The sequence below is a fragment of the Grampus griseus genome, assembly GCF_964374135.1.
Source record: "Grampus griseus genome assembly, chromosome: 13".
In the NCBI taxonomy this organism is placed as follows: Eukaryota; Metazoa; Chordata; class Mammalia; order Artiodactyla; family Delphinidae; genus Grampus; species Grampus griseus.
In genome coordinates, this window is record NC_139007.1 from 25,443,302 (window position 1) to 25,467,624 (window position 24,323).

At 33.8% G+C, this 24,323-nt stretch overlaps 1 protein-coding gene across 6 annotated transcripts in view; it reads right to left on the bottom strand.

Annotated features, from left to right (window-relative positions):
* EPHA7 (EPH receptor A7) overlaps positions 1-24,323 on the bottom strand; it is a gene marked incomplete at both ends in the record, with an annotated part of 163,491 nt that overhangs the window by 18,916 nt on the left and 120,252 nt on the right. For 3 of the 6 annotated variants that reach the window (XM_082669129.1, XM_082669127.1, XM_082669131.1), the window contains 4 exons: positions 2,292-2,347; positions 2,997-3,105; positions 7,949-8,117; positions 11,108-11,232. In XM_082669129.1, coding sequence (XP_082525255.1) covers positions 2,292-2,347; positions 2,997-3,105; positions 7,949-8,117; positions 11,108-11,232 — 459 coding nt within the window. Of the gene's footprint in view, positions 1-2,291; positions 2,348-2,996; positions 3,106-7,933; positions 8,118-11,107; positions 11,233-24,323 lie in introns of all 6 variants that reach the window. The other 3 variants (XM_082669128.1, XM_082669126.1, XM_082669130.1) reach the window with 1 other exon arrangement.

Genomic DNA, 24,323 nt, shown 5'->3' on the forward strand with positions numbered 1-24,323 from the left:
GGATTTACCAAGATAGGATATCTTAAGTGTACTTTATTTTTTTTTCATTATTCGTTTCAAAATGGATGCTTTAAAATAAGAAAAATTTTGATGTAATTTCTGAATATTTTGGTCTATTGTTTTTCCTGATTTAAGAGTAGGCGCTTTTCTGTGTTTTAATATCTCATTTACATTTCTCATGAATGTTAAACACCTTAAAACCACCACTGATATTTTGCTCTAGAGATGAAAACTGTTTATATATACCTCAAGTTTATCTTTTCTATGTTAGCAGGTAACACATGCAGCTTTATTTTTTTCTAATTACAAACTGGATGTCAAATGTAAAAAAAGGGAATGGCATCAAAATATCAAAACTGAGTGATGACAATTAAGCATTAGGCTATACATCATGTTTTAGGTAAGCCATGTTTTAATTTACCTTCAGCATTAACCTTCACGCTAAAAGTAAAAAAACTAAGAGGCAGCATTTGATCATTTGGGGATGTCTCAGATACCCTCAATAAAGAAAAGAAAAGTGACATACTGATTAAGGTATTATTAAATGATTTTGCCATCCAATTATTCACATATAGTTAGAGTCAAGGATTCCAGCAACAATAGTCTTATGTCACTCTTCCATATACATTTTAAACTAGATACAAAAATTAATGCATTCAAGTTTTGATTCTCTCCTTTCTGTCTGGGGAAGTGTTAAAAGTATTGTCTCATGTCATGAAAGAGAAAAAAAATGTAACTTCCACTCTTTCTGTATATCCTCTAGGTGTAAACGGCCTATGGTACTCTCATTACTGGGACTTGTCACAAAATCACCTCCAGATTAGCAAGAGGACGCACTGACACTGGAAGCATATCAAATCATCCCGGGGGGAGGGGGCAGAATCACATGTATTCAGTCATAATTAGGGGCAGATTTAAGTTTTGTGGGGCTTGAACCTTCTACAATTTGGGATACTTTCTTTAAGAAAAAATATTCTACACACTAACTTGCTAGGACTCTTCCAGGGCCTTGAAAGGAGTCTGTGAAAGTGAGGGGCCTTGAAACTTAAACTTCATGATAAAGTGCCCTTTGGTCATACCTTTCACTATAATTTCTAGTGTCCCAATACCCTTCCTGCCATCAGTGGTTGAAATTTTACAGAGTTTCATCATCAATTTGGATATGTAATATGTAAAGCCATTTTTCTTTTGGAAACTAAAGTTAAGGGAACTATTGGTTCAACAATTAATAACACACTGAAGAAACTTAGGAATGATAATAATGGTGTTCACAATTTGTGTTTTTTCAACCACACATTTCCCTGATTGATGCTTCCATATTCCTGTGACTTTAGAAGGGGTATATGACAATATCTTCTTAGAAACTGACATAAGAATTTGATAAATAACACAAAAATAGATGTAATTCTTATGCCATTTACAGGAAATTTATCTCCCCATGAGAAATTTTCATAAAGATTATGGTTACTAAGAAAAATAATAAATAAAATTATTTTTCAATAGTTTCAAGGATTAAAAATAGGAATAATGGGTTTGGATAAGAGCATCATCAATTATCAGAGCTAAAATCATTTCCCTGTTAGGATTTTACTTTGATTGCAAGAAGTCAACATTTACTTGCATGGCTCTCAGTTTTTCACTTGCCATCCACATGCAACAACGATAAGATTAATGCAGTCGGGCATCTATTTTCTTTGGTTCCCTGAGCTTTCTTCTGATATTATTTCTAAAATGAACTTTTAAGAATCAGGTAGCCCAGATCCACAGGAAAACATCAGAGGATTGAATCCTATTATTATACTATTTACGTCCCTTGAAATATCATCTGTGATGGATTTTACAGTAGATGGAGAGAAAGAGGCTCCTTAGCTTAGTCTTTCATTATATCATCTCTCATTGGGTAGAAAAAAAAGGGCCTATCCTTCTAACTTGAAACGAATTCCTGAGCTACAACATGGGTACATGCAACATTTAATGAATCATTATTAGAATGATATGAAACACTTGGGCAAAGTTTGCAAAAGGAACAATTGTGACATAAAAGCTACTGAATATCCTTGCACTTATATTAAAATTTCTTATGAGAGATTACATGTCTGAATATATTTTTTAAAAATTCACATCATATGATCTTCATTCTGCATATCTTGTTCAAATGTTTTAAAGTAACATTTTGAGCTCATGATATATTTTCAAGCCTGATGCATTAGGAATTTTTTCATGCCAATATTAACAACCAGGTTTCTGTGTTAATTGGGGTAAATAATAATAAAGAAAAGCCAAACACTTACAATGAAAGTAAAGCTCTTCATCCCCTTCTTGGTCAGCTTTGCTATAACCACAGTGCCTGGAAAAAATTCAGATATTTGATGATTATTTTCAGCCAATAATCTCACTTTACATATTTAAAATTCAGTATCATATACCTTAATTACTTAACAACATGCTAGTTAGAGCTATAAACAAAATACATAAACTTTCTGTCCATAGTTCTGAACTCAATAGTAATATAGCAATTCACATGATTTAAAAAAAGCAGAGAATATAAAGTCTTTGTGTGAGACATTGTGGAAGGGACATATTTCATAGATTAGATTTATCTATGAGTGAATATATGCTTATATTTTTTCCTGAAAAAACGACAACAACAACAGATTTTAAATGGTTTCCACAAACCATTAACTAAAAGAGTAAATCTTTCCCCAGGTGTTTTCTCTATTTATTACAAAAATCTAACTCTGAAAATAGCTAATAAAAAGTCACCCAATAGAAATTACAATACTCATTCCTCTTAAACTAAAGGCAATGATCAAGCTCACACGACATTCTGACATTGGGAGAATGGAAATTTATTGACCTTCAATGTTTCATATGAGACAACAAATGTCTGCATTTACTATTTAACATTCTAAACTAAACAATAAGTAATAGTCTGACATAATTCTGAAAAATCAACACATTTTATGTTAGAGATTAGAACAAATTTTGTCTTCTACCTTCTTCCAATGATGAATCCAAAGACCATGAACACCAAAATGATGGTCCCGGCCACTGCAACCACAGCAATTATAATAACAGGGTTCTGTTCACTGGAGACTGCCGTAGCTATAAACAGAAAAAAAAAAAAAAGGCTCAATAAAACACTCAATATCTTGCAAGCACTTGAGGTTAAACAAAATCTTATAAACAAGACAGCTATGCTATTACATTCACCTTTAATTTAAATGCATTCTATTGTAACATAAATTTAAATAACCATTTATTTTTGCATTTTAAATCAGTGGTAAGGACAATACTTTCATCTATTTTATATTCTTCAGCTAGAAAAGATCCCTACAAAATGCCTTATTGAATGGCTATCCCCTGCTTAATTGTTGGAAACTTAGTTATAAATCAAGAGATAAAGATCTTTCATCTACAATTGCCATTAAATCCCTATTTTTCCCTCAGTGAGGTATTTGATCTCTCTGTGTCTGTTTTCCTGGTGTGTAAAAAAAGAACCCAAATACATACTCTCAGCATTTTTCAAAGCACCTTAAATGATTTATCTCTCATATCATCAATATAGAATAAAAATCATCATGTAGTCATAGTAAATCATTATGAATTTATAATCCACCTTAATTAAGGAAAACGAACAGAATTACTGGTATTAATTTGACAAAGTAGGCAATATACACATTTGAGAGTTTAAGAGCTAGGCTATTTATGAAAGAGCCAACTTTCTGCAAGCACTGTAAAAAACATTTTTGTATTATCTAATTGTAGTCGCTTCCTGTACAATGCTAAGTGATTCTTCTATGCTCATTAAGGCAAGCCCAGCTGAACCTTCCTGAGAGTCTCTTTGGGAACAGTATATGTTTACATGTCCTTTAAAGCAGCCTCTGATTCTGATTCTTCATCGAGTCACATGGCCTTCTCACTTGGATTTTTCCAAATTAGCGAAGTTTTACTTATCTGGCAATTCACAAGTGTCACATTTTCCCCAGAGCATTATATTTTCAATACCAGTATAGACTTCATAAAATAATCAAAAGAATGCAACACAATGAAAATATATATTCCAATCGCTGATCCAGTTGCAAATTGATAATTATATAATATCAAACTAATATAGTTTGCTTATTTCTGAAAAAATCAACAGCTGTAATCTTTAAGGTAGGATGGAAAATACTACTCCTTCTTGGTGTGGCAAGGGACTCAGTCTCCAGAGCAGTAAATTTTATGTAGGCAGAGTGTGTCTTGCCCCAACAGGAAGCATAAATTTTTCTGATTGGCCTTTCTCTACTTTATCTACGTCTCCCTCCTTTGACAACTCATCTCTTAATTTTGTATACCTACGCTAACTATAGATAGTTCTTACGTTGAAAAACAGTAAAAATAGCTCTGGTGTATTGGTTTCTGAAAAGAGGTATTATACACACTCCGTAATTCAGCACCTGCTGATTTGCTCCCTGAGGGAATGAAACAAGGGAAAAAGAAAAAGAAGAAAAAGAAAGCATCTTTACAGCTTTAATTTCTGAATTACAGCCCATTATGATCAAACAGAGAAAAGATGCCTTCAAGTATTTTTCTTGGTTTGGTTGTTTTTGTTTTTATCTGTCTTTTAATATATATTAAGAGAGGAAAAAGAATGGAGTAGTTTTGTTCATGAGAAAGAAAAAAATTAAACATGTTATGTGTAGAAATTGTTTTCATGCAATCTGTCCCATGGGTCTAATTTTTTGCTTGTCTTAGGCTCTGTTCTGCCCATAGCTTCAGAAACAGATCTCCAATGAGAAAACTGAACTCAGGTGAATGATGAATTAGAGTTTGTGAATATTTACTTACATGTTTTTATATATATTCAGGGTCACAGTTTTATCTTAACATAGTCAAAATTTATGGTTCATATTTTCATCTAATTCATGGATAATACATTTTAAAAGTAATTTATATGTGTCATAATCACTACACCATGATTTAAAAATTGTGAAAACAGTAGCGTTGGCTCTGCGCAGAAGTGGATTTTTGGATGTATGTGCAATGGAATAATCTGAGTTCTCTTTCCAAACAGTGCTCAGGTAACTTCTCTTTGGTGGCATCTTCCTTCTTGCCCTCCTTCCTAGCACAGAGGATCACTGTTTCCTGACACTGATAGCACTGGGCCATGCACTCTACCAGTGCTCAATTGTACGGTCAGAACTTGTGTACAAGTTTCTCTCTTTCACTAACTGAGAGCATCAAATGTGTCATGTGTTTCTGTACATCCCAGATTCTTAGCACAGTAGCGTGTGCTAAATCAGTAGTTCTTAAAAGGTGTCTGGGAAACCCTAAGTGTTCCTCAGAAACATTCCAGGGAATCTGCAAGGTCAACACTATTTTCATTTAATGTTATTTGCCTTTTTCACTCTCACATGCTTACAAGTGCACAGTTGAGTTTCCCAAGAACTTACATGACACGTGATAATATCACTCTGATGGCTAATGAAATGTGTGTTGTGTATACTTGTGTTTTTAAAATTTCTCAGTTTTAATTTCTAAAGTGGTGAACATAAAGAAATATAACCCAAATAGTCAAAATCTATTTGGGGATCTTCAATAGTTTTTAATAGCTTGTAAGGGTTCCTGTGACCTAAAGGCTTGAGAATGGCTGTCCTAAATAAGAAAAGCTGACATTCAAGACTGTCTGTGTGCTAGGCACTGTACTTGGCACTTTGTGTACATCAACTTATTTAATCCTCAAACTACTCTGAGAGTTGGGTACTGGTATCCTAGCAACTTTTGCATAGAGAAGTAGCTCATCCAAAGTCACACAAATGGACATGGCAGAGCTGAAATGTGAAACCAGGAATACGTCTACTAGCTCCAACTGATCCTGATAATCTGTTTTTTTGATGACTGTGAGGTATTCATTTCTTGCTTACTTACTGACTGCCTTCTATGCATCAAGCACTATATTAGGCACTGGCAAGACTAAAGTAAGAAAAAGAGATATGGATTGTTCTTTCATCAACTTTACCTTCCAGTGGAGAGAATATTCTGATGATAAAAAAATCACCAAATCCTTTCTAATGCAAAATTCATTTTTAACATGAATTTCATGTGCTCTTTCATGTTCTACTACTTCATCTCAATTTCTCTGAGGGTTAGTTACTTCATTTTTAAATAATGAAAATAACATCTATGAACCTCAGCACTAATAAATAATAGTTTGACCCAATATTCTTAATTTACGAAGTCAGGAAAATGTACAAACTCATTTTGGAAAGTTTTCAAACCTAAACTTTTAACTGATAATGAATGTTTGGGTAAGCATAGCTGATTGATGGTTCTTTAAGTTTGAACTATTCATTAGAATATGAAAAAAAAACATATTTTGAATTGTTTTATTATATTAGAAATTACAAAGTAAAATATCAAGAGATCAGTCTAAATGAAAAACTACTGCAACACATTCAACAGAAGACCACTCAAATGTTTAAATGTTGAAATATTAGTGTAAAACACTGTAATTTTGGGGGGCCATTGAACTTAGATATTCTCAGTTTTAATCTTACACACTCCATTTAAAAAAGATGACAAAGAATAATGATAATAAGTTTATCACATCATATTATGTGAAATCTTTTTCAATTGATGACTTTTGTGTCTATAATTTTATATAAACAATTTCTATTTCAAATTTATTTCAACATATGTTTTATTATTTGAGGCTCTGAGAGTTACTGCTTAATTTAAAAATGTAACAAAATATTTTGAAAAAAGACTACTGTTAGCAGACTTAATAAGCATTAGCTAATGCAAAAGAATTTACCAATTTATTCTACCTTTTAAAAGAGCTAGAAAAATATTCTCCCGAAGTCAAAATAACTCTTTGATCAGAATTGTATTGATTTAATTTATTAAAAAATTTTTCTATTAAAAATTGAGAAAAGAAAATCATATAATAGTTTTTAGCTAATATTTGTGTAGAATTCCACAGGAACACTAGATTGGTAAGGAGAGGAGGAGGTAACAGCTGGGTGAACCTTGAGTCTGAGTAATATCAAAAGAAATCAAAAACTTCCAAAACACAGAAACACACCCTGAGGCTTCAACCTAGCTGAATAACAACCAGCAGTGGTACTCAAGCTGTTCTAAACTTGCACTCTGACAATAGACTGGGACGTGCAGCCTAAGATACATCTGCTTATTTGTGATACACTATAGACACATGTATTTTTGTTATGTTCCTATGCTGCCTTATAAAACACAAAGTGATAAAGGGGATTCGAGATATTGCTAATGTTCTATTTTTAAGCTGAGTGGTAGATACAGAGATATTCAATTAATTATTCTTCTTAATATTTCACATATACTTTAAATATGGCATTTAGTATGTTGGAAATATTTCATAAAAATGAAAAAAGATGACAAAAATAAAAAGAATGACAAGGTCTAAGATCTTCTTGTTGAATGGCAAGTTTTGAAATCATTGCTAAAAGGTAAGTAGCTTGAATTAACCATGATTATTATAAACCACCTTTCTCTGGCCCACCCTGGTGTACATCCTGGCTTCATTTGGGGGTTTTCCTGTCTTCATTTGGCTTCATTTTGGGGGCAGCTTTGACTGACAACTAGAGTAAGATCATTTTGGGGTGTATCAAAACAGTCTGTATCAATACACATTAGAACAAGTCCTGCTTCTGTTTCTGACTTTATCTTTTCAAAATAAACCCAGTCTGTATTAAAGAAACTAATTTAAGTCACAAGGGTATAACATCACAAAACAAAACTGCAAATTTTAAATTATTATTCTGAATAACCTTTACAAAGAATATATATATACATATGCATATATATTCACCTTTAAAAGTAAAAATCATCTTGAACTAAATCATCGCCCCCAGTACTGAAAAAAAATATGCCAGAGTTATAGAGAGTAAGAATCCAAACCAAAGATGGTAATTACCTTCAAACATTTTACCTGTAGCTTCCTCTAGTGTAGCAACGTCAAGTCTGGGACTGTAATTTCCATAACCAGCAGCAGTAAAAGCCCGAATCTGGAAAACATACACTGTTCCTGGCTTCAGGTTGTTAATGGAGGCCGAAGTGGACTTGGTTTTTAATGTCGAGTAGGTCCGTTCCCTTTGATCCTAGAAACAATACAGGGAATATTTAATTGTGATTGCAACCAGGCAATTTGACAGCCAATTCTTGCAATTTACTTCAATTTGCTGCATTGTTTTTATAAAGGCTACATTGTACCCTGTGGAATATTGGAACACTGAGTTGTTTCTCAGATAATATAAAATAATGTGAGCACATGCGTTTGTTCTATAAATTTCAAAGAGAAATAATTTTTTTAAAACATTTATGATGTTTTGAGCCTTTGCTTTGTTGGTAGAGGGCACAGTGGCAAGAATTATTTAGCCATAAATATAATCAAATGTTCTTTTGACCAAAACATAAGTACACTTGTAAAATCTACAGTTTAGTAGAGGTCTTCACTTCATAATGTGGTTCTCTTAATACTGTTCCTGAATGTTATTCAACAAGTAAAAAGCCACAGGCTAAAAATGAAGAAATCTATAAAATCAAGAAACTTAGCTAATACCACCAGCATAGTGACATATCAATTGTTTTCATTAAAAATTGCATTTTTCAGGGGACTTCCCTGGCGGTCCAGTGGTTAAGACTCTGTGCTTCCACTGCAGGGGGCACGGGTTCGATCCCTGGTTGTGCATGCCGCACGGTGCGGCTAAAAAAAAAATGTATTTCTCGCAGAATAAAACCACTTTTACAAAATAGCATTTGATGGAATATTTGAAGTTAAAACTATTAATATAAAAGTTAATGTCTTAAATATAAAACTTAAAGTGTCATATAATTTATGATTTGGCAATATTTTAAACATCTCAGTTCAATTTCCCCATTTTTCAGATATGAAAACTGAGGCTTGTAGAGTTTAAAAATGTGTTTATCATATTACATATGATAAGCTTAAGAATGGAATAATTAAAAAATCAAGAATATAAAACACGCCATCAAAACAATAGTTAAATGAATAAAAATTTAAAGCTTAGTTGATATGATTCTAATGTGTTGTTTATGAAAAAAGTTATAAAAACTACTCATCAAAATATACAATTCTAGATGGGTTCTTACTTGTTCAATAATAAATACCTGTGATCAACTGTGTCTAGAAATAAAACTATTCAGTGAAATCTGAAAATGTTGGTTTGGTTGTTTGATTTACCTTCACGATGATATTTGCAAAAGCATAAATAAATGTATACTTAACTGGATTTAGTGAAGCTGACTTGTAATTGTCTTCATTATAATCATTTATAAAAATGAGAGTTGATATTATAAATGTATATTTATCTCAAATAAAAGAAGTAGGCATAACTGATATTAGAAGACATAATGACATATACATTAGATCACAGGCTTACATACATTATAAAGCAATAGTATTATTTTTAAGATTATTTTGTAATTTGTAAAATTGAGTGAATGTAGATACACTGTTTCTGTCATGTAAAATAGAAAAGTAACTATTTGAACAAATTTATTCCAGAGCAAGGATTTGCAAAATATTGTGTTGCATTGTAAGAAACTTTACTCTCACTTACCACCTAACTTATATTTTTAAAATGTATTTTTCATTGCTTTTGAAATCTGATGAAATTTCAGAAGGGACTTATAACTGTCAGAGTTCACCGGAAAACAGACATAAAAAACCCAGCACTAAAAACAAGGATCTCCTTAGAAATACATTTGATGAGACAAGAAATGTATTCTCTGGTACAAAAATGAGGTATTTACAATGTAACTTTGGCTATCGAAGTTACGCATTCATAAAGGAAATAATAAGTAAAAATATTGTAAACTCAATCTGAACGTTGAAACTAATCTTAAACTATCTGTTTTTCCATCAAAGTGAAAAAAAAGTGTCTATTGCCAAGGCACTGTATGCATTTAAGTGATTCAATCAAGTCAATTCAGTCCCCAAATATTTCCAAAGCTTTAGGTTTCCATTTTGAAATTCTGTCTAAATGGTTAAAATGGTTATGTATATTAGAGTACTTCAGCTAATTAAGTCAATAATAGTAACACATTATTATTATTACTATTAGTAATAATAATAGTTTCCATGTTTCAAACCTTGAATCAGGTCTTTCTGAGAGGTAGAGCCTAGAAAATAATTTGTGAACAGGGTTGTGTCTGTCTGTCTATCTTTCTCTAGACGGGTCAGAAATAAATGCACTCATACACTGAGATATGTCATTATTTACTAAAATTTAGTCCTTATAGGGGATTAAAGGGGCAGTACTTGAGTTTTAGCCATGCTATTTTTTTCATGGAGAGAAGGGTATAAAGAAGTAGTAGACATAATTAGTATAAGATATATGAAATAAATTTCAGGAGGAATTTAAAGGAGTGAAATATAAATATAAATATAAATATAAGGAGTGAAATATAAATAAATATAAGGAGTGAATATAAATGAATAAAAATAAATATATTTATTTATATAAATATAAATAAATATAAGGAGTGAAATATAAATATAAGGAGTGAAATATAAATATAAATTTCAGGAGGAATTTAAAGGAGTGAAATATTATCACCTGACTCTGAAGTTTGGAGAACTCTACACATTTATTACAGAAAATATTCTTATTTTTTCCAAATTACAAAATTATTTGAGGCCACGTCATTATCACTGAAACCACATACATAAAATAAATCATCAAGGGCTCAAACAGACACCCTAAGAGAAACATTTTCAAAAACACAGAGGGAAAAAAAATACCACATTGGGTTGTGTGGTTTCTGTGGTACTAAACATCCTACAACTAATCATTAGGACATCAAAACTTGAATACCTAAACATACTACTAGTGGAATATTTGCATCTGTGTAACACAAAAACTTAATACACAGAAACTATCATTATAATAATGAACCAGAGATTCAGGGAGAAGGTTATTAAAAGTGGCTAAAATTAACTATCTATTTTGAAGTAGCTCCAAATAGCTGTTATAATGGCCAGCTTTAGTCGACAGTGCAGTAGGATGACACAAGACACACCGAGTGTCGTACATGGTTGTACATTTCAGCTGTTCTTAGCACTTACTTTCTCGTAATACTTGATTTCATATTCGGTGATGACTCCATTGGGATGCTCCGGTTCCTGCCAGGAAAGCTCCACACTCCGCTGCAGCACTCTCTCCTTCATTACTCCGCTCACTTGCGAGGGAGCTGTTTGGACAAGATGTGTCAATAAACAATGAGAAAATTCACTGGATGCCTCAAATCAAATGTCACAACTGATCAGTCCCATGCTGTGCCGGTTTCATTAAGGTAAAAGAAAGCACCTTTTCATAGCTCACAATTCAGAAGCTAATGAATATTCAAACAGGACCTTATTACTGTTCATAAACCTTAATAGAAATTTAAATTAAAGTGCAAACAGCAGAAGATAGCATTGTTCAAGTTAGTGAAAAATGGAAATGATGGGGCTGAGAATGACAATTAAGCAAAGGAATGCTAATTAAGGCTACAAAATATGATTTCTAAGTCCAAATATTTATTTCACATGCAATAGCAATACACTTTTCACAAGAAACAAATAACTTAATACTGTGCCAGATAAAGTATATGAAATGGCTACTTTCATTTTCAATTAAAGGAATCAAACTTTAAAAAAATGTTTTTATGTTTCACGTGTGTGTCTGTGCATGTGTGCGCGTGTGGGTGTTTCATGCTTCATTAGGTTAAGGTGCAAGAAAATGCTAAGGCTTCTGTTACTTAAATATGTGCGTGATCACACATACACACACAGACTCTTCCACATGTAATTTATACCTACGTAACCTAGGCTTCAAGCTTTGATAGAAGCAATTCAAGCTACAGTTTTGCTTTCTCTCTATATACAGATAATAACATGCTAGAGTTCTTTCATCCTAATTAGTGGCATATACTCTTTTTGGTAGCTAAGACTGTGGAAGGTAGCAAACTAATCTGCTCTGTCTAATTTGTTCAGTGACGATTAACTAGTTGTCTTCTCTGTCTAAATGAGTAGCTGCACTGGCTTGGCTGCATTTCAGTGGGGTCATTATGTTTCATGTATCATGCTCTATCTCATTCTGTAAAATGTTTTCAGGCTGTTAATTTAATTTTCAGATGTCCAAAATTGTTAATAATCCTGCTGACAGAAAAGCAATTATATGGGTCTAAAGCTGTTGAAGCAAGCTTCTGATGTTTATCCCTTTGGCTTTATTTTGTTTCTTCTACTTCTTGATATTTTCTTATATCAATATCTAGAAAAAACATTTGTCACTGCTGTCTGGCTTGACGATTTTGAGGGAAGGACCTGGAAGATGCATGACTCCCATTTCCTCTCAGATTACTAACAAAAGCATAACTAGGGCGGATTAAGTGGAACAACTTTCCCTTTAGGGGCATGCAGCTGAAGTACTCAACAGACGGTGTTTACAGACTAAATGCGTTTCTGATATGTTTCCAATGAAGCCAATTTCTAATAAGGAATCTTATTTTTGCCATGACTTTTAAAACCTGGGTATGTGCAGTGAAGAAGAACTTGTTTCTAAAGTAATTTATCTCTCCACCCATAACATTTTTAGCATCTCAGCCAACTGTGTGGTTTAAGAAGCTGCATCCCCAAGCCATAGCCTTGGGAAACACATTCCCCAGCTAATGGTGAGATGAGATTCTACTTAGCCAGGAATCTCTAATAGTCTAATTTACTTAACGCCATTCATAAAATCTGTATTTTAATTTTAATTAGTAAAAAACAGAATGCAGCACAGGTGAGGATACTGCAATAGTCAATACATAAATTACTCAGTAAGGCTGCTGGGTCTCCGATCAGGGTTTACGGCATGAGGTGTGCCATTTGGAAACAGGTTAAATGGAAATAGGTGGGAGCACTATTAGGTGCCAACCTCTAGGTCTTCTTTAAACAACACACATAGCTTAATGTGATTTTCAGTGTAAGTCAAACTATAAAACACTTTGCTTAGTTCCTATCCCTAAACAGCAAGATGAGAGAGACGAGACACTGAATCCTCCAAAATATGGCAGAGACTTGGGGTATAAATGTACCTCATTTAGTTCTAATATGTTGCAGCAAGATCTAAGTGTAAAATGAGACATGATTTCTGCAAGTTACACATTAACATTAAACTCATTATCTCATCCTGGAAAAAGAACTTTTACCAATAAAATGATGGTAATTGGGAAATGGGGGGAAAGATGCCAAAAAACACATTTGAAATGTACAGTATTTTGAAGCCCGTAACACAGCACTAGCAGTGCAGTACTCTACAATGTATTTTCCCTCTTTTGTACAAAGAGCCATATCTGTCAGTGACTATACTCCTGATTTCCTGTGTATTTCTTATTTTTAAAAATGTATCCCTTGCTAATACTGTATCAAGCCACACGTTTAGAAGAGTCAGAAACAGAAGTACTAGCACATGGCCCTTGAGAATAGATAAATTGCATGATAGGAAAAATCTTTCCCTACCTATGTCCTTCAAATACAACACTTTGGTACATAAAAATTGATAATATTTTCCCTTGAGTTTCAATATCTCAGGCATAGAGAATATATAACTCATAAGATATACAGTTTATAAACAAAAATATCTCTAAAGCTAATCAGATTCTAAGTCATGATTTGCAGATAAAGTTATACATAAAAGTAAAATTGAAAGAAATATTAAAAAACATTGATTTCTATGGTTAATATATTTGATCTGCTAAATTAATCCCACTGTAACAATTTCACTAAGAATATGCTCTTACACCAAAATATTCAATTAGCTACAATCTGAATTCATTTTGAAAAGAATATGCATACAACTAATTAAATCATATACATACTTAACAACCTATAAGGTATTATGACATTTATAATTTTCATAATTATCAAAGTTAAATAAAATCTTTTGTAATTGGAATTAATGTGAAGCTAATAAATAGTAACCGACAATAGTAAATTCCCTGCACTGGAAAATGTAAGAAAACAAATTCAGAGAGGCAAGCTTTTAAACATGAATTTGTAGTAGGGTTTCTAAAAAGTGATTAACAGATTAATTTCTCACCTAAGTTTCTAGAAATATTCCGATATAAAAATTAATTTCAACTGAAGAAACAGATGGAACGTTTTGCCCTTAAATATTTTCAAGAATTATTGGGGACATATCTGGAGTCTATACAAATGACAGTGAAAGACGATCTTAGGAAATACAGAAATGGTTTCTGTGGTTTAAAGTGGTAAATCTCAACAGTATAAAAACAAAGTTGATGCAACAGAAAAGCAAAAGTCAAATAACAGGCTAAAATGTAAATTTGGGGCTAGGATCGTTTAGTATGAGGCTCTGAACTAAAAAATAATCAGTAAGAATGGTGGGTTTATGTACAGACCTGAGCCAGTCAACATTTTCGAGATTTTGAGCTTCAAGCACTCATGCATGAGTTTTGATCTTAATCAATTTTTAATTAAAATCCAAGTACAAAAATTATATTTAAGTTACAAGATGAAATGTACTCATAAGGGCTCCATCCCCCTCACCCTATGCCCTCCAAAATGTTAAGCTTACCTATATGTATGGAAACATTTCCTAGCACAAAGTGAGGAAAAGACAATTTTAAAACATAATATAGTAAGCGAATGGCCCTCCAAACTCCATACTCTAATCTCTGGAATGTATGAATATGCAACATTACAAGGCAAAAGGGACACTGCAGATGTAATTAAGGTGATAGACCTTACAATAAAGATATTATTTCGGACTTTTTCAAGCAGGCCCAATCTAATCACATCAATCCTTATGAGCAGAGAGATTTCTCCAGCCAGGGCTAGACAGATTTTGCGAAAGGTGAAGCCAGAGAGATCTGAAGCATGAGAAGGAATCAACCCGCCACTGCTGGAGGAGTCACTTGGGGAACATAAGGTATGGGGGCAGCTTTTAAGGATCAAAGACATGCCCTAGGTGACAGAGGCAGAGAAATGGAGACCTCAATGCTACCAGCACAAAGGCCTGGAATTCTGACATCAATGAGGTTGGAAGTGGATCTTCCCCAGAGGCTCCAGATAAGAGCCCAGCCCATCTGACAACTTGACTTCAGCCCAAGAGGCTGGCAATTGAGGCTCCAGCTGAGCCCCGCCATGCCCAGACCTCTGACCCACAGAACTGGGAGATAAGAAATTAGTGTTGTTTTGAAGTTTTTGTGGTAACTATGGTAGCAATAGAAAACTAATACATACAGTAAAGAAAGAATAGACTTACTGGAATTTTAACAAAGTCTATGAAAAAAGGTTAGTGATAGGATAGTTTAATAATGCAATATGTTGAAATTTATGTTGAAATAACATGGAATCAAGGAATTTTGATCTTGATTAAGACTCAAAACACAATGCCTTATAAAAAAGAACTCTTCATCATACATCTGGAAGAATTTTTTTTTTTTTTTTGGTGGTAATACTTCAATGAAGTTCATGAATTTGATTTTGGATTTTAAAAGTAATTTCTTTATACTAGTCATTATTTTCACTACACAAATTCTCCCACTAAATTTCAACAAAGAATGGTAAGTGGAAAAATAATATTTGTATTTCTAAATAATACAATCAGGAAAGATAGGTCAAGAAGTATGAAATGACCTTTTACCACACCTCAAATTGTTACATCTATTGACACTTGTTAGGTTTCCATTAGGTAAATACCAAAAGTGAAAATGAAAAAATCTTTAGAACACAATCAAATGCAAATCTGACAATTATAGAATAATAGACTTTTATTGAACACTTTTGCTGCTTTATAGTATGGAGTTCATTTTTGTCATCCTTTGAAATAACAAATGTGTGTATTATTAGGAGTTTAGGATTTTATAATACACAACTTTTAGCTTTCTTACTCTTCCCCATAGGTGTTTCACTTTTGCACTACAGGACAAACGTATAAAAACACATGTAAATTTATTCCAATAACAAAAGAGTAGACCAAAAGTATACATGATCCAGTGGAGTATCATGTAACATATCAATTCAATTTTTAGGGTATTTAGGAATAAGTAAAAAATTCTAACGTGATTTCACTAAACTTCAATTTACTGGCTGTGAACAAAAAAGGGTCAGTAATAATATCATGAGCAATAAATATAAAATTTTATCTAAAAATTAAAGCACAGGGATTAAGGGCAATTGAGTCTGCGGGAATTATGAGCAATCCATTTGCAATACGTACCCGTCAAATTGTTTTTGGTTGGAGAGAAAGATGATTTGTGGCTAAAACAAACATAAATCTCATTCTATAATAAGCAGTTGAAAAAATCAGTGGGAAATGAATTGATCTTTCTCAAAATTAAATTATGCTCTTTGCATTGCCAGCTATGACCTACCAATTAGAATGATGATGTTTTATTCAAAAATGTAAAATACACAATATAATACATGACATATCACAGAATGGATTTCTAAATATATTTAAGAACAATTACTGAAAAGACAACTTGAATAAGAGCTAAAAAATAAGATCTGAAAGTTCTGTAACAAAAAATGAATGATATTGAACTGACAAAGCAGGAAAAAGAAAGCATCGTGATTGGGGTGCCAAGTCAAGTATATATTGTGAGTAAAGTCAATATCGTTTCAGTAGGGTAATAACACTCCTCATAGAACAACAAACGTCACTACTCTGCTACTTGATCAACTAAGGATAGTGCTGTTCTTTAAAGCAACAGTCACAACATCTTTGCAAAAATGATCTGCTAATACATCTTTCTGAAAATAAAGTTTCCTCTGTCATCATCAGATGATTAGTAACCAATTGTTTGGATGTTTAATTAATTACAATAGGAGTTCGCACTTCCTGGAAAGTCTATGTAAAGAGCTTTAAAGAGCAAAGAGCTGAAGGTTGTGGAGAAAGCCACTGTGGCAATTTGTTCTAAAAACATATCTGGACTTCTGCTCATCTCTGCTTAAGTACTGACTAAAATGTGAATTGACGAGGCCGTTAATTTGTAACTCCAGGTGCATTTGCATTTTCATAGAATTACAATGTAATTGTAACTATTGATGTAAATAGAATAGAATATTGTAAAAACAGTAGGTATAAATTAGGCAGCTGCCCAGAACTAGCTGTACTATTCACACCAGTCCTACCCACAGAGGAATAACTAAATGATAATCGAACATGACAATCCAGCAGGGTTAAGGAGCCCTTGATATTGAGTCATACATGTCACCTATCTTTTCAATCAACAGTTAATACTCTTTTATTAGCTCAGTTCTACTCAACAAATGTTTGTTTGGCATTTACTCGATGCAGGGCATGGTGGCATTTCTATAGAAACTTACAGTTTGCTATAAATAAATAAATAAATACCTCCTTTCTTCCCTACTGCAACCGTGCATGTAGGTAGTGTTGTTCTATTCATTGGTGGAAAAGCTAAGGGTTACAGAAATTAAGTAGCATCCACTCAGAAAGGGGCAGATTTTAGATTCAATCACGTTTTTCAAATTCTAATCCCTATCTTTTGTCAACTACGCTGCAATAATTCTAGGTGCTGGCACTTCTTGAGAGCAGGCACTAGAAGCAGGAAAGCTAAGTCACACACTTAGCATTTGTTGAGAATCCATGATGGGCCATAATGATGAGAAGACCCTTAGGGATCCATTCAATAGGTAGGAGTCCTAGAACCTGCAGATACCAGAAGAGGTCAATCTGAGCAGCGATTTTTAAAATTACTTTTTTAAAAATGGCAAATGCATATTATATGCAACAAAATTCAAACGGTACAAAAGAGAATATACTGAAAAGGGAGACTTCCTCTGAACCTGGTTCCCATGTCACAAAGTTACCCTTCCCTAAAGCAACTACTTTTAGTAGTTTCTTTGATATCCTCACAAAAATAGTCTAGATATATATGAAAGTATGTATATTTTAAAAACAGGGATGATATTATTCTAATAGTTCAAAACCCTGATTTTTTTCATTTGTCTTGTATTTTATAACTTGTATCATTCAACATATACATATCTGTATCACTCTTTAATCAGCTGTTGTATTCCATTCTGTGGATGTACGACTGATATATTTGACCAGATGCTTATAAATAACTATAGTCCTCTCCCATTATCTTAAATAATAAGAAGATTATTTAAGATTGGATCCATTATTTTCTCTCTAGTGGCCTCCACAAAAAAGTTACAACTCACTGAATCATTCTTCCTCTGCTTCGGCTAATACAGAATTATTTTATTATTTTTTCCCCCAAATCCTATTTCCCTTGCTGACAGTACTACACAATGTAGTGTTTAATTATTTCATAGTTGTTTATCTCCTCAGCTATTCTGATGCTCCTTGAAGGAAGGACATTTGGAGAAGCAATAGAGCCAAGGACTGAAGAGCATGGGCTCATGAGCTAGTCTAGTGGGTGTGCACCTAGGTTCCAGCGTTTATTTGCAAATTGTGCAATCTTGAACAAGGAAACAAACTTCTTGAGCATCAGTTTTCTCAGCTTTAAAATAGTTTTAATCAGAGTGCATACTTCATAAACAGAATTGTTCTGGAAATCAGTATTTAAATACTTAAAACCACTCCTGCGACATGGTAAGAAATACATATATATGTATGTATATTTATTATTATCCTATACTTAGTTTGTCTGTATTAGACTTACTGATGCCTGGGACTCATTCCAGAATACTCTGATCCTGAGATCAGATTCAGGCATCATTATTTTTCAAATGGTCCTGAGATGAAGCTGCTGTACAGCGAGCCTGAGATCAATTCCTCTGAAGCTTTGGCAGGAACATAAATTGTCATTTCAATGTGGAATTCCAGGGCTGTCTATAATAAATGCTGGCAAACGTTAGGCTTTTAAATATTGACAGGTTTTATTCAATTTCTATCATTTAGAAATGACCAATTTCCATAATTTATACTCTCTATTTTATATACACCAGCTAAACAGAAAGACATTAAGGTTAAGTAATTTAGAAGGAACGTATCATTGTAAAAAAATGAAATAACTACCAAAATGGGAAGAGGTCCAACAACACACATTCTTTTAAAAATATTACGTATTAAGTTGAGAGAAAAATACAGATGAAGCAATCTCTTCTATTTTGGGTGGTGGGGAAATTAATATTTTGATTGCTTTAGAAAAAAATGCATACTTTCACATGTGGTCTATCAAGTAATCTGACTCCATGTCTAATTTTCCATGAATCTAGAGCTAAAGGCTACCTATTTATAAGGTCAACTACGTGACTACAGTCTCACTTTAATGATGAACTATTTATAGAAGTGATTTATAAGGAAGTATGGGATAGCTATAGCCCACAACCAGACCTTTTCAATAATGAAAATAAACCTTTATTAAGAATAAGATATACATGTGTGTGTATACACATTTGTTAATGACCAAAACCTCCTTTACATGTCATCAGAATAAGCTTTTCAGTTGTGAACATTTTCTTTGACCTTGGAACATGTTTTATTATAAATAGAGAATCATGTTGTATTTCAATCACAAAAATATTGTAATACCAGTCGACAATTTTTGAAATGTTGATTTAGTCCAAATCCTTGTGTCATGGCTATCTTTAATTATAATTTTCATAGTTATCTATTTACATTCTTTACAACATGAATATTCTTTCCATTAATTTATATTAAACACAGACTGTCTAAATTTTTAATTCAATATACTGTAACTATACTTCCTTACAATATGAGATGAATGTAGTCCCTCATTTAGATAAATAATTTTAATTTATATACTATTATATGTATCATGAACACATATGAATGATTCTTAAATTATGTAATAACATATACTAATATTTACATATATAACTATGTGGCTAAGTAAGCTCATTAGCTCCTCTTGCTAAATATCTACACAATGTTTAAAATATTATTCTGTATATTATAACATTCTGGAATTCCAAAGATTCCATTTACTTTTCAGAGGCAGTATAGCGTTTATTTAAATAACATGTAGGTTGTTTATTAAGAGGAACATTGTTAATAGAAAGAATATTAAAGAAAGAGGAGACATGAGATTTGCCTTGAAGCAGGACATTAATAATGTATATTCAGAATTCCCATTAGAATAAACTTACATTACTGAATGCCAGCTGTGTGCTTGCTATGTGACTACACTGCATTTTTAACTCCCAAGTCCTTTTCCAGTACACCACCATTTCTCATCATCATAAAATGAGTATCATGTGTTACAACCAAAGTTTTTAAAAAAATGAATGAAACCATAAAAATTGAGTTTACTGCATATAGTGATATGGTTTCATAAAATGTTGGTTTCACATGTGTGTTTGTGTATAAATATACCAAAGTACAGATATACAACGTGCATCTATGAATTACTTTTTTTTTTTTGTGGTACGCGGGCCTCTCACTGTTGTGGCCTCTCCCTTTGCGGAGCACAGGCTCCGGACGCGCAGGCTCAGCGGCCATGGCTCACGGGCCCAGCCGCTCCACAGCATGTGGGATCTTCCTGGACCGGGGTACGAACCCGTGTCCCCTGCATCAGCAGGCGGACTCTCAACAACTGCGCCACCAGGGAAGCCCTATGAATTACTTTTAATAAACACATTAAAAAATTTTTGAAAGCTACTTTATTACATGATATATAATTGAGGGTATATCTGTTTACAAAGAGATATGAATGTGTTTAAAGTGATACAATACAAAACATAATACAGCAAAAGTAAGTGTGACAGTTCCCTGTTACACCATTCTTTTACTCTATCCCAAGTTCTTGATAACGGTTGAAGAGAACAGCCAATTTCATTATATTCTGGCTGCTATCAATCTCATCCTTTTCCACTTTACAGTTTCTTTTTATTTTACTTTTCCTGCTTGTGGCTTCTACTCTGGTATGAATTATTTTCGACTGTATTTTTTCTAGGCCTACCTAAAACTTGTATGTATCCAAATCAATCTATTTTCTTAAATATTATCTAACAATATTGTTTTCCAGCTATTGTTCTTCATTAGTGGTTTTATCTTATTTTTTTACATTTTTTGCAGAAATCATCACTCTAGTGTTCCTCGCAACTAATTTGATTTTAATTCTCTGTTCTATTATAAGTTTGATTATTCAAGAAGGAAAAGAAGGAGGAAGAAGAATGTAATGAGGAGGAAGAGGAGAAGAAGGAGAAGGTGGAGGAGCAGAAAAAGAAGGAAACCTAAAGTATCTCAAAGCTCACTAAAACAGGGCTTCCCTGGTGGCGCAGTGGTTGAGAGTCCGCCTGCCGATGCAAGGGACACGGGTTCGTGCCCCGGTCTGGGAAAATCCCACATGCCGCGCAGCGGCTGGGCCCGTGAGCCATGGCTGCTGAGCCTGTGCGTCCGGAGCCTGTGCTCCACAACAGGAGAGGCCACAACAGTGAGAGGCCTGCGTACCGCAAAAAAAAAACAAAAAAAAAAACCTCACTAAAATTATCTCACTTAAAATGTGCAATTAAAAAATGTTATCATCCCAATTGCTCCAGGTACTCTGAATACATTTCATCTCTGAAGTGCATAAACTTAAGAGATTCACATTGCTTAATAATAAGTTCTCAACACCAGTCAAGATTTATTACTTTATTTCAAGAACTTACTACAAACTAAGTACGTAGTTTAATAGAGTCTCCTAAATACATTTCAACTAGCTTTGCAGCTTGCATTTGAAAGTTGTTGCTATTGCCTAGGAAGTCAGGCATAAATGAAAACTGCCTTAAATTTCCTAAACCTGTATAATGCCGATGGTACCACGTGGCAGTAATTTACTAAATAATATTTTAGTACCAAGAGAAAATTAATGCAGTTTCCTAAAGTAGCCAATTAATACCCAAAGAGTCACTTTTATACATTGGGAAAATCTGGCTTATAATTAAATAGTTATATATAGGGAGAGTTACCAATTTATGAATAAGTTTGGTTTCAAAAGTTAATTTGTAGTTTAGTTGTTTGTAACTTGGACTTCATTTTCCATAGAATCAGTATCAAAAAAAAGCATTTAGATTGCCAGGTTAGCCAACCAACACATTTTGACCCAGAATGTTGTTAAAATATTGTACATTTGTTCAGAAAATGAGTTAAAAACAATTCTGCTTCAATACTGGTAACTACGGAAAACAGAAAAACCAATAGGATGAAAAAAATGTTTTTGCTATTACTATTTAATACAGGTGCTTCAATACAAGAATTAAAATCTTCCAGAATCCTGCCAAAATTCTGATGTCTCTTAGCCAGAGACAGAAACTGATCAGTATTTGCTAGGCTTCTGCCACTGCCCTCATCTTCCTTATAGGGAGTTTTGACTTTATTCCTACATAGTCTCCAGCCACCAGGAAATAACCATCTCAATAACTAACTAGAACATAAATACAAGGACAATACGTCCCTAGTTTCACCTTTTATCAGTTAAAGCAGGGGTCTACGGCCTTGGGCCACATCTGGCTAGTTACCTGTTTTTGTAAATAAAATTTCACTAGAACACAGCTGCATCCATCTGTTTACATATGGCTTATGGGTGCTATTTGTGCTAAAATATCAGAGGTGAGGAATTATAACAGAGAAAATATGGCCTATAAAGCAGGAAATTTTTATTATCTTGTCCTTTTCGGAAAAAGTTTGCTCACTTCTAAGTTAGAGTTTGTTTTGTTGCAAGTAAGTAAACCCCAATAAACAAGGGTTTAATTGTTTTTTACACTTTTCTCATGCAAAAAGGAATATACTTCACAGGTGAGCAGTTGCTCTATTTTGTCCAGTGGCTCAAGGGTGTAAAGATGATTCTCCTGGCCTTTCCCTCATGGTTGCAATGCGTTGCGATTGCCGCTGCTACAGCAGTCATATCCTCGTTGCAGGCTTGCAGTGAAAAGGCAGTGTGGAATGCTCCGGGTCTAAATAAGGAAAGCCAACTATTCCAGCAAGCTCTAGCAGTCTGTTGCTTTTGTCTCATTCATCTTATTCCCTAGGTGGGACATGGATTTCTAAAATTTAAGCTGGGTGTACTGCTGCCCTAAAAAACGATAGTAAATAAGAAGATAGAACTTGATATTAGGGAGGAAACCGGCAGTGTCTGCCACCCTCATCTTCCCAATAGCAAGAGAAAGGGAGATCATTGACTTAACTTGATTCCTACACTTCTAACCTCCTCAATTAATTTCTCTTCTGAATATAGAACAGAAAGGATGAAGGAAAGTGATTCTGATTCCTAAGTGAAGGCACCAGATCATGGATAAAAAGTAAGGTTATGTAAACTGGGACTTGAGAGATATTTATGATATCACTAAATCTTTATCTGGCAAGTTTAAGAGTGAAGTGAGAAAAATTTTTTTCTTTGTTTGGTCACATCGGGGAGCTAGTTCAGGTAAGGCTTTTTTTTTTTTTTTTGGTACGCGGGCCTCTCACTGCTGTGTCCTCTCCCGTTGTGGAGCACAGGCTCTGGACGCGCAGGCTCAGCAGCCATGGCTCACGGGCCCAGCCACTCCACGGCATGTGGGATCCTCCCGGACCGGGGCACGAACCCGTGTCCCTTGCATCGGCAGGCGGACTCTCAACCACTGCATTACCAGGGAAGCCCAGGTAAGGCTTTTTCTTATAGGACCAGATAGTTGTAGAAAACCTGAACAGTACAATGGTCAGGTCTGAAAAGGTCGTATCAGGTGATTTAAACAGATTTTCCTGGAGAAAAGCCATTTACTAGACAGCATGAATAACATGTTAACTAAAGAGAATTTTTTATAACAACACCTTTTAATGACATTATTTCATTTAGCCATTTGACACGAGGAATTCCTAGGTGAAATAGAGAGTCTCAAATTGATTGACAGTACTAGCAAGGAACACACCACCTGCATATTTTAGCCACTTAGTACATGCTAAGTAAATGGATACATTTATTACATACAAATTACCCTTTCTCTTTTACGTAACCAATCTCTTCCTCTCCACTGGATTCTGCCTAATAGACTTTACAGATTTCTCCCGTGCAAATAAAATTATTTCTCAAGCCTATATCCCCTTTCATCTGCCAGGGAATCACTCTTCTTCCCTTTACAGCCAAATATGCCAAAAAACTTGTCTAGATTCTTTTTCTCCCTTTCTTCAAAACCCATTCATGCTCCAACCTTCTCTAGTCTGGCTTCAGTCCACCTCATTCCATCCAGTTGGTTGGATAAGCCACTGATGCCCTCATCTAACCACAGTGAAGTACTTTTCTCAATCCTCATCTTTGTTGTATTCTCAACAGCATTAATATTGTTAACTTTTCCTCATTTTATCCTTGGCTCGCATGACACA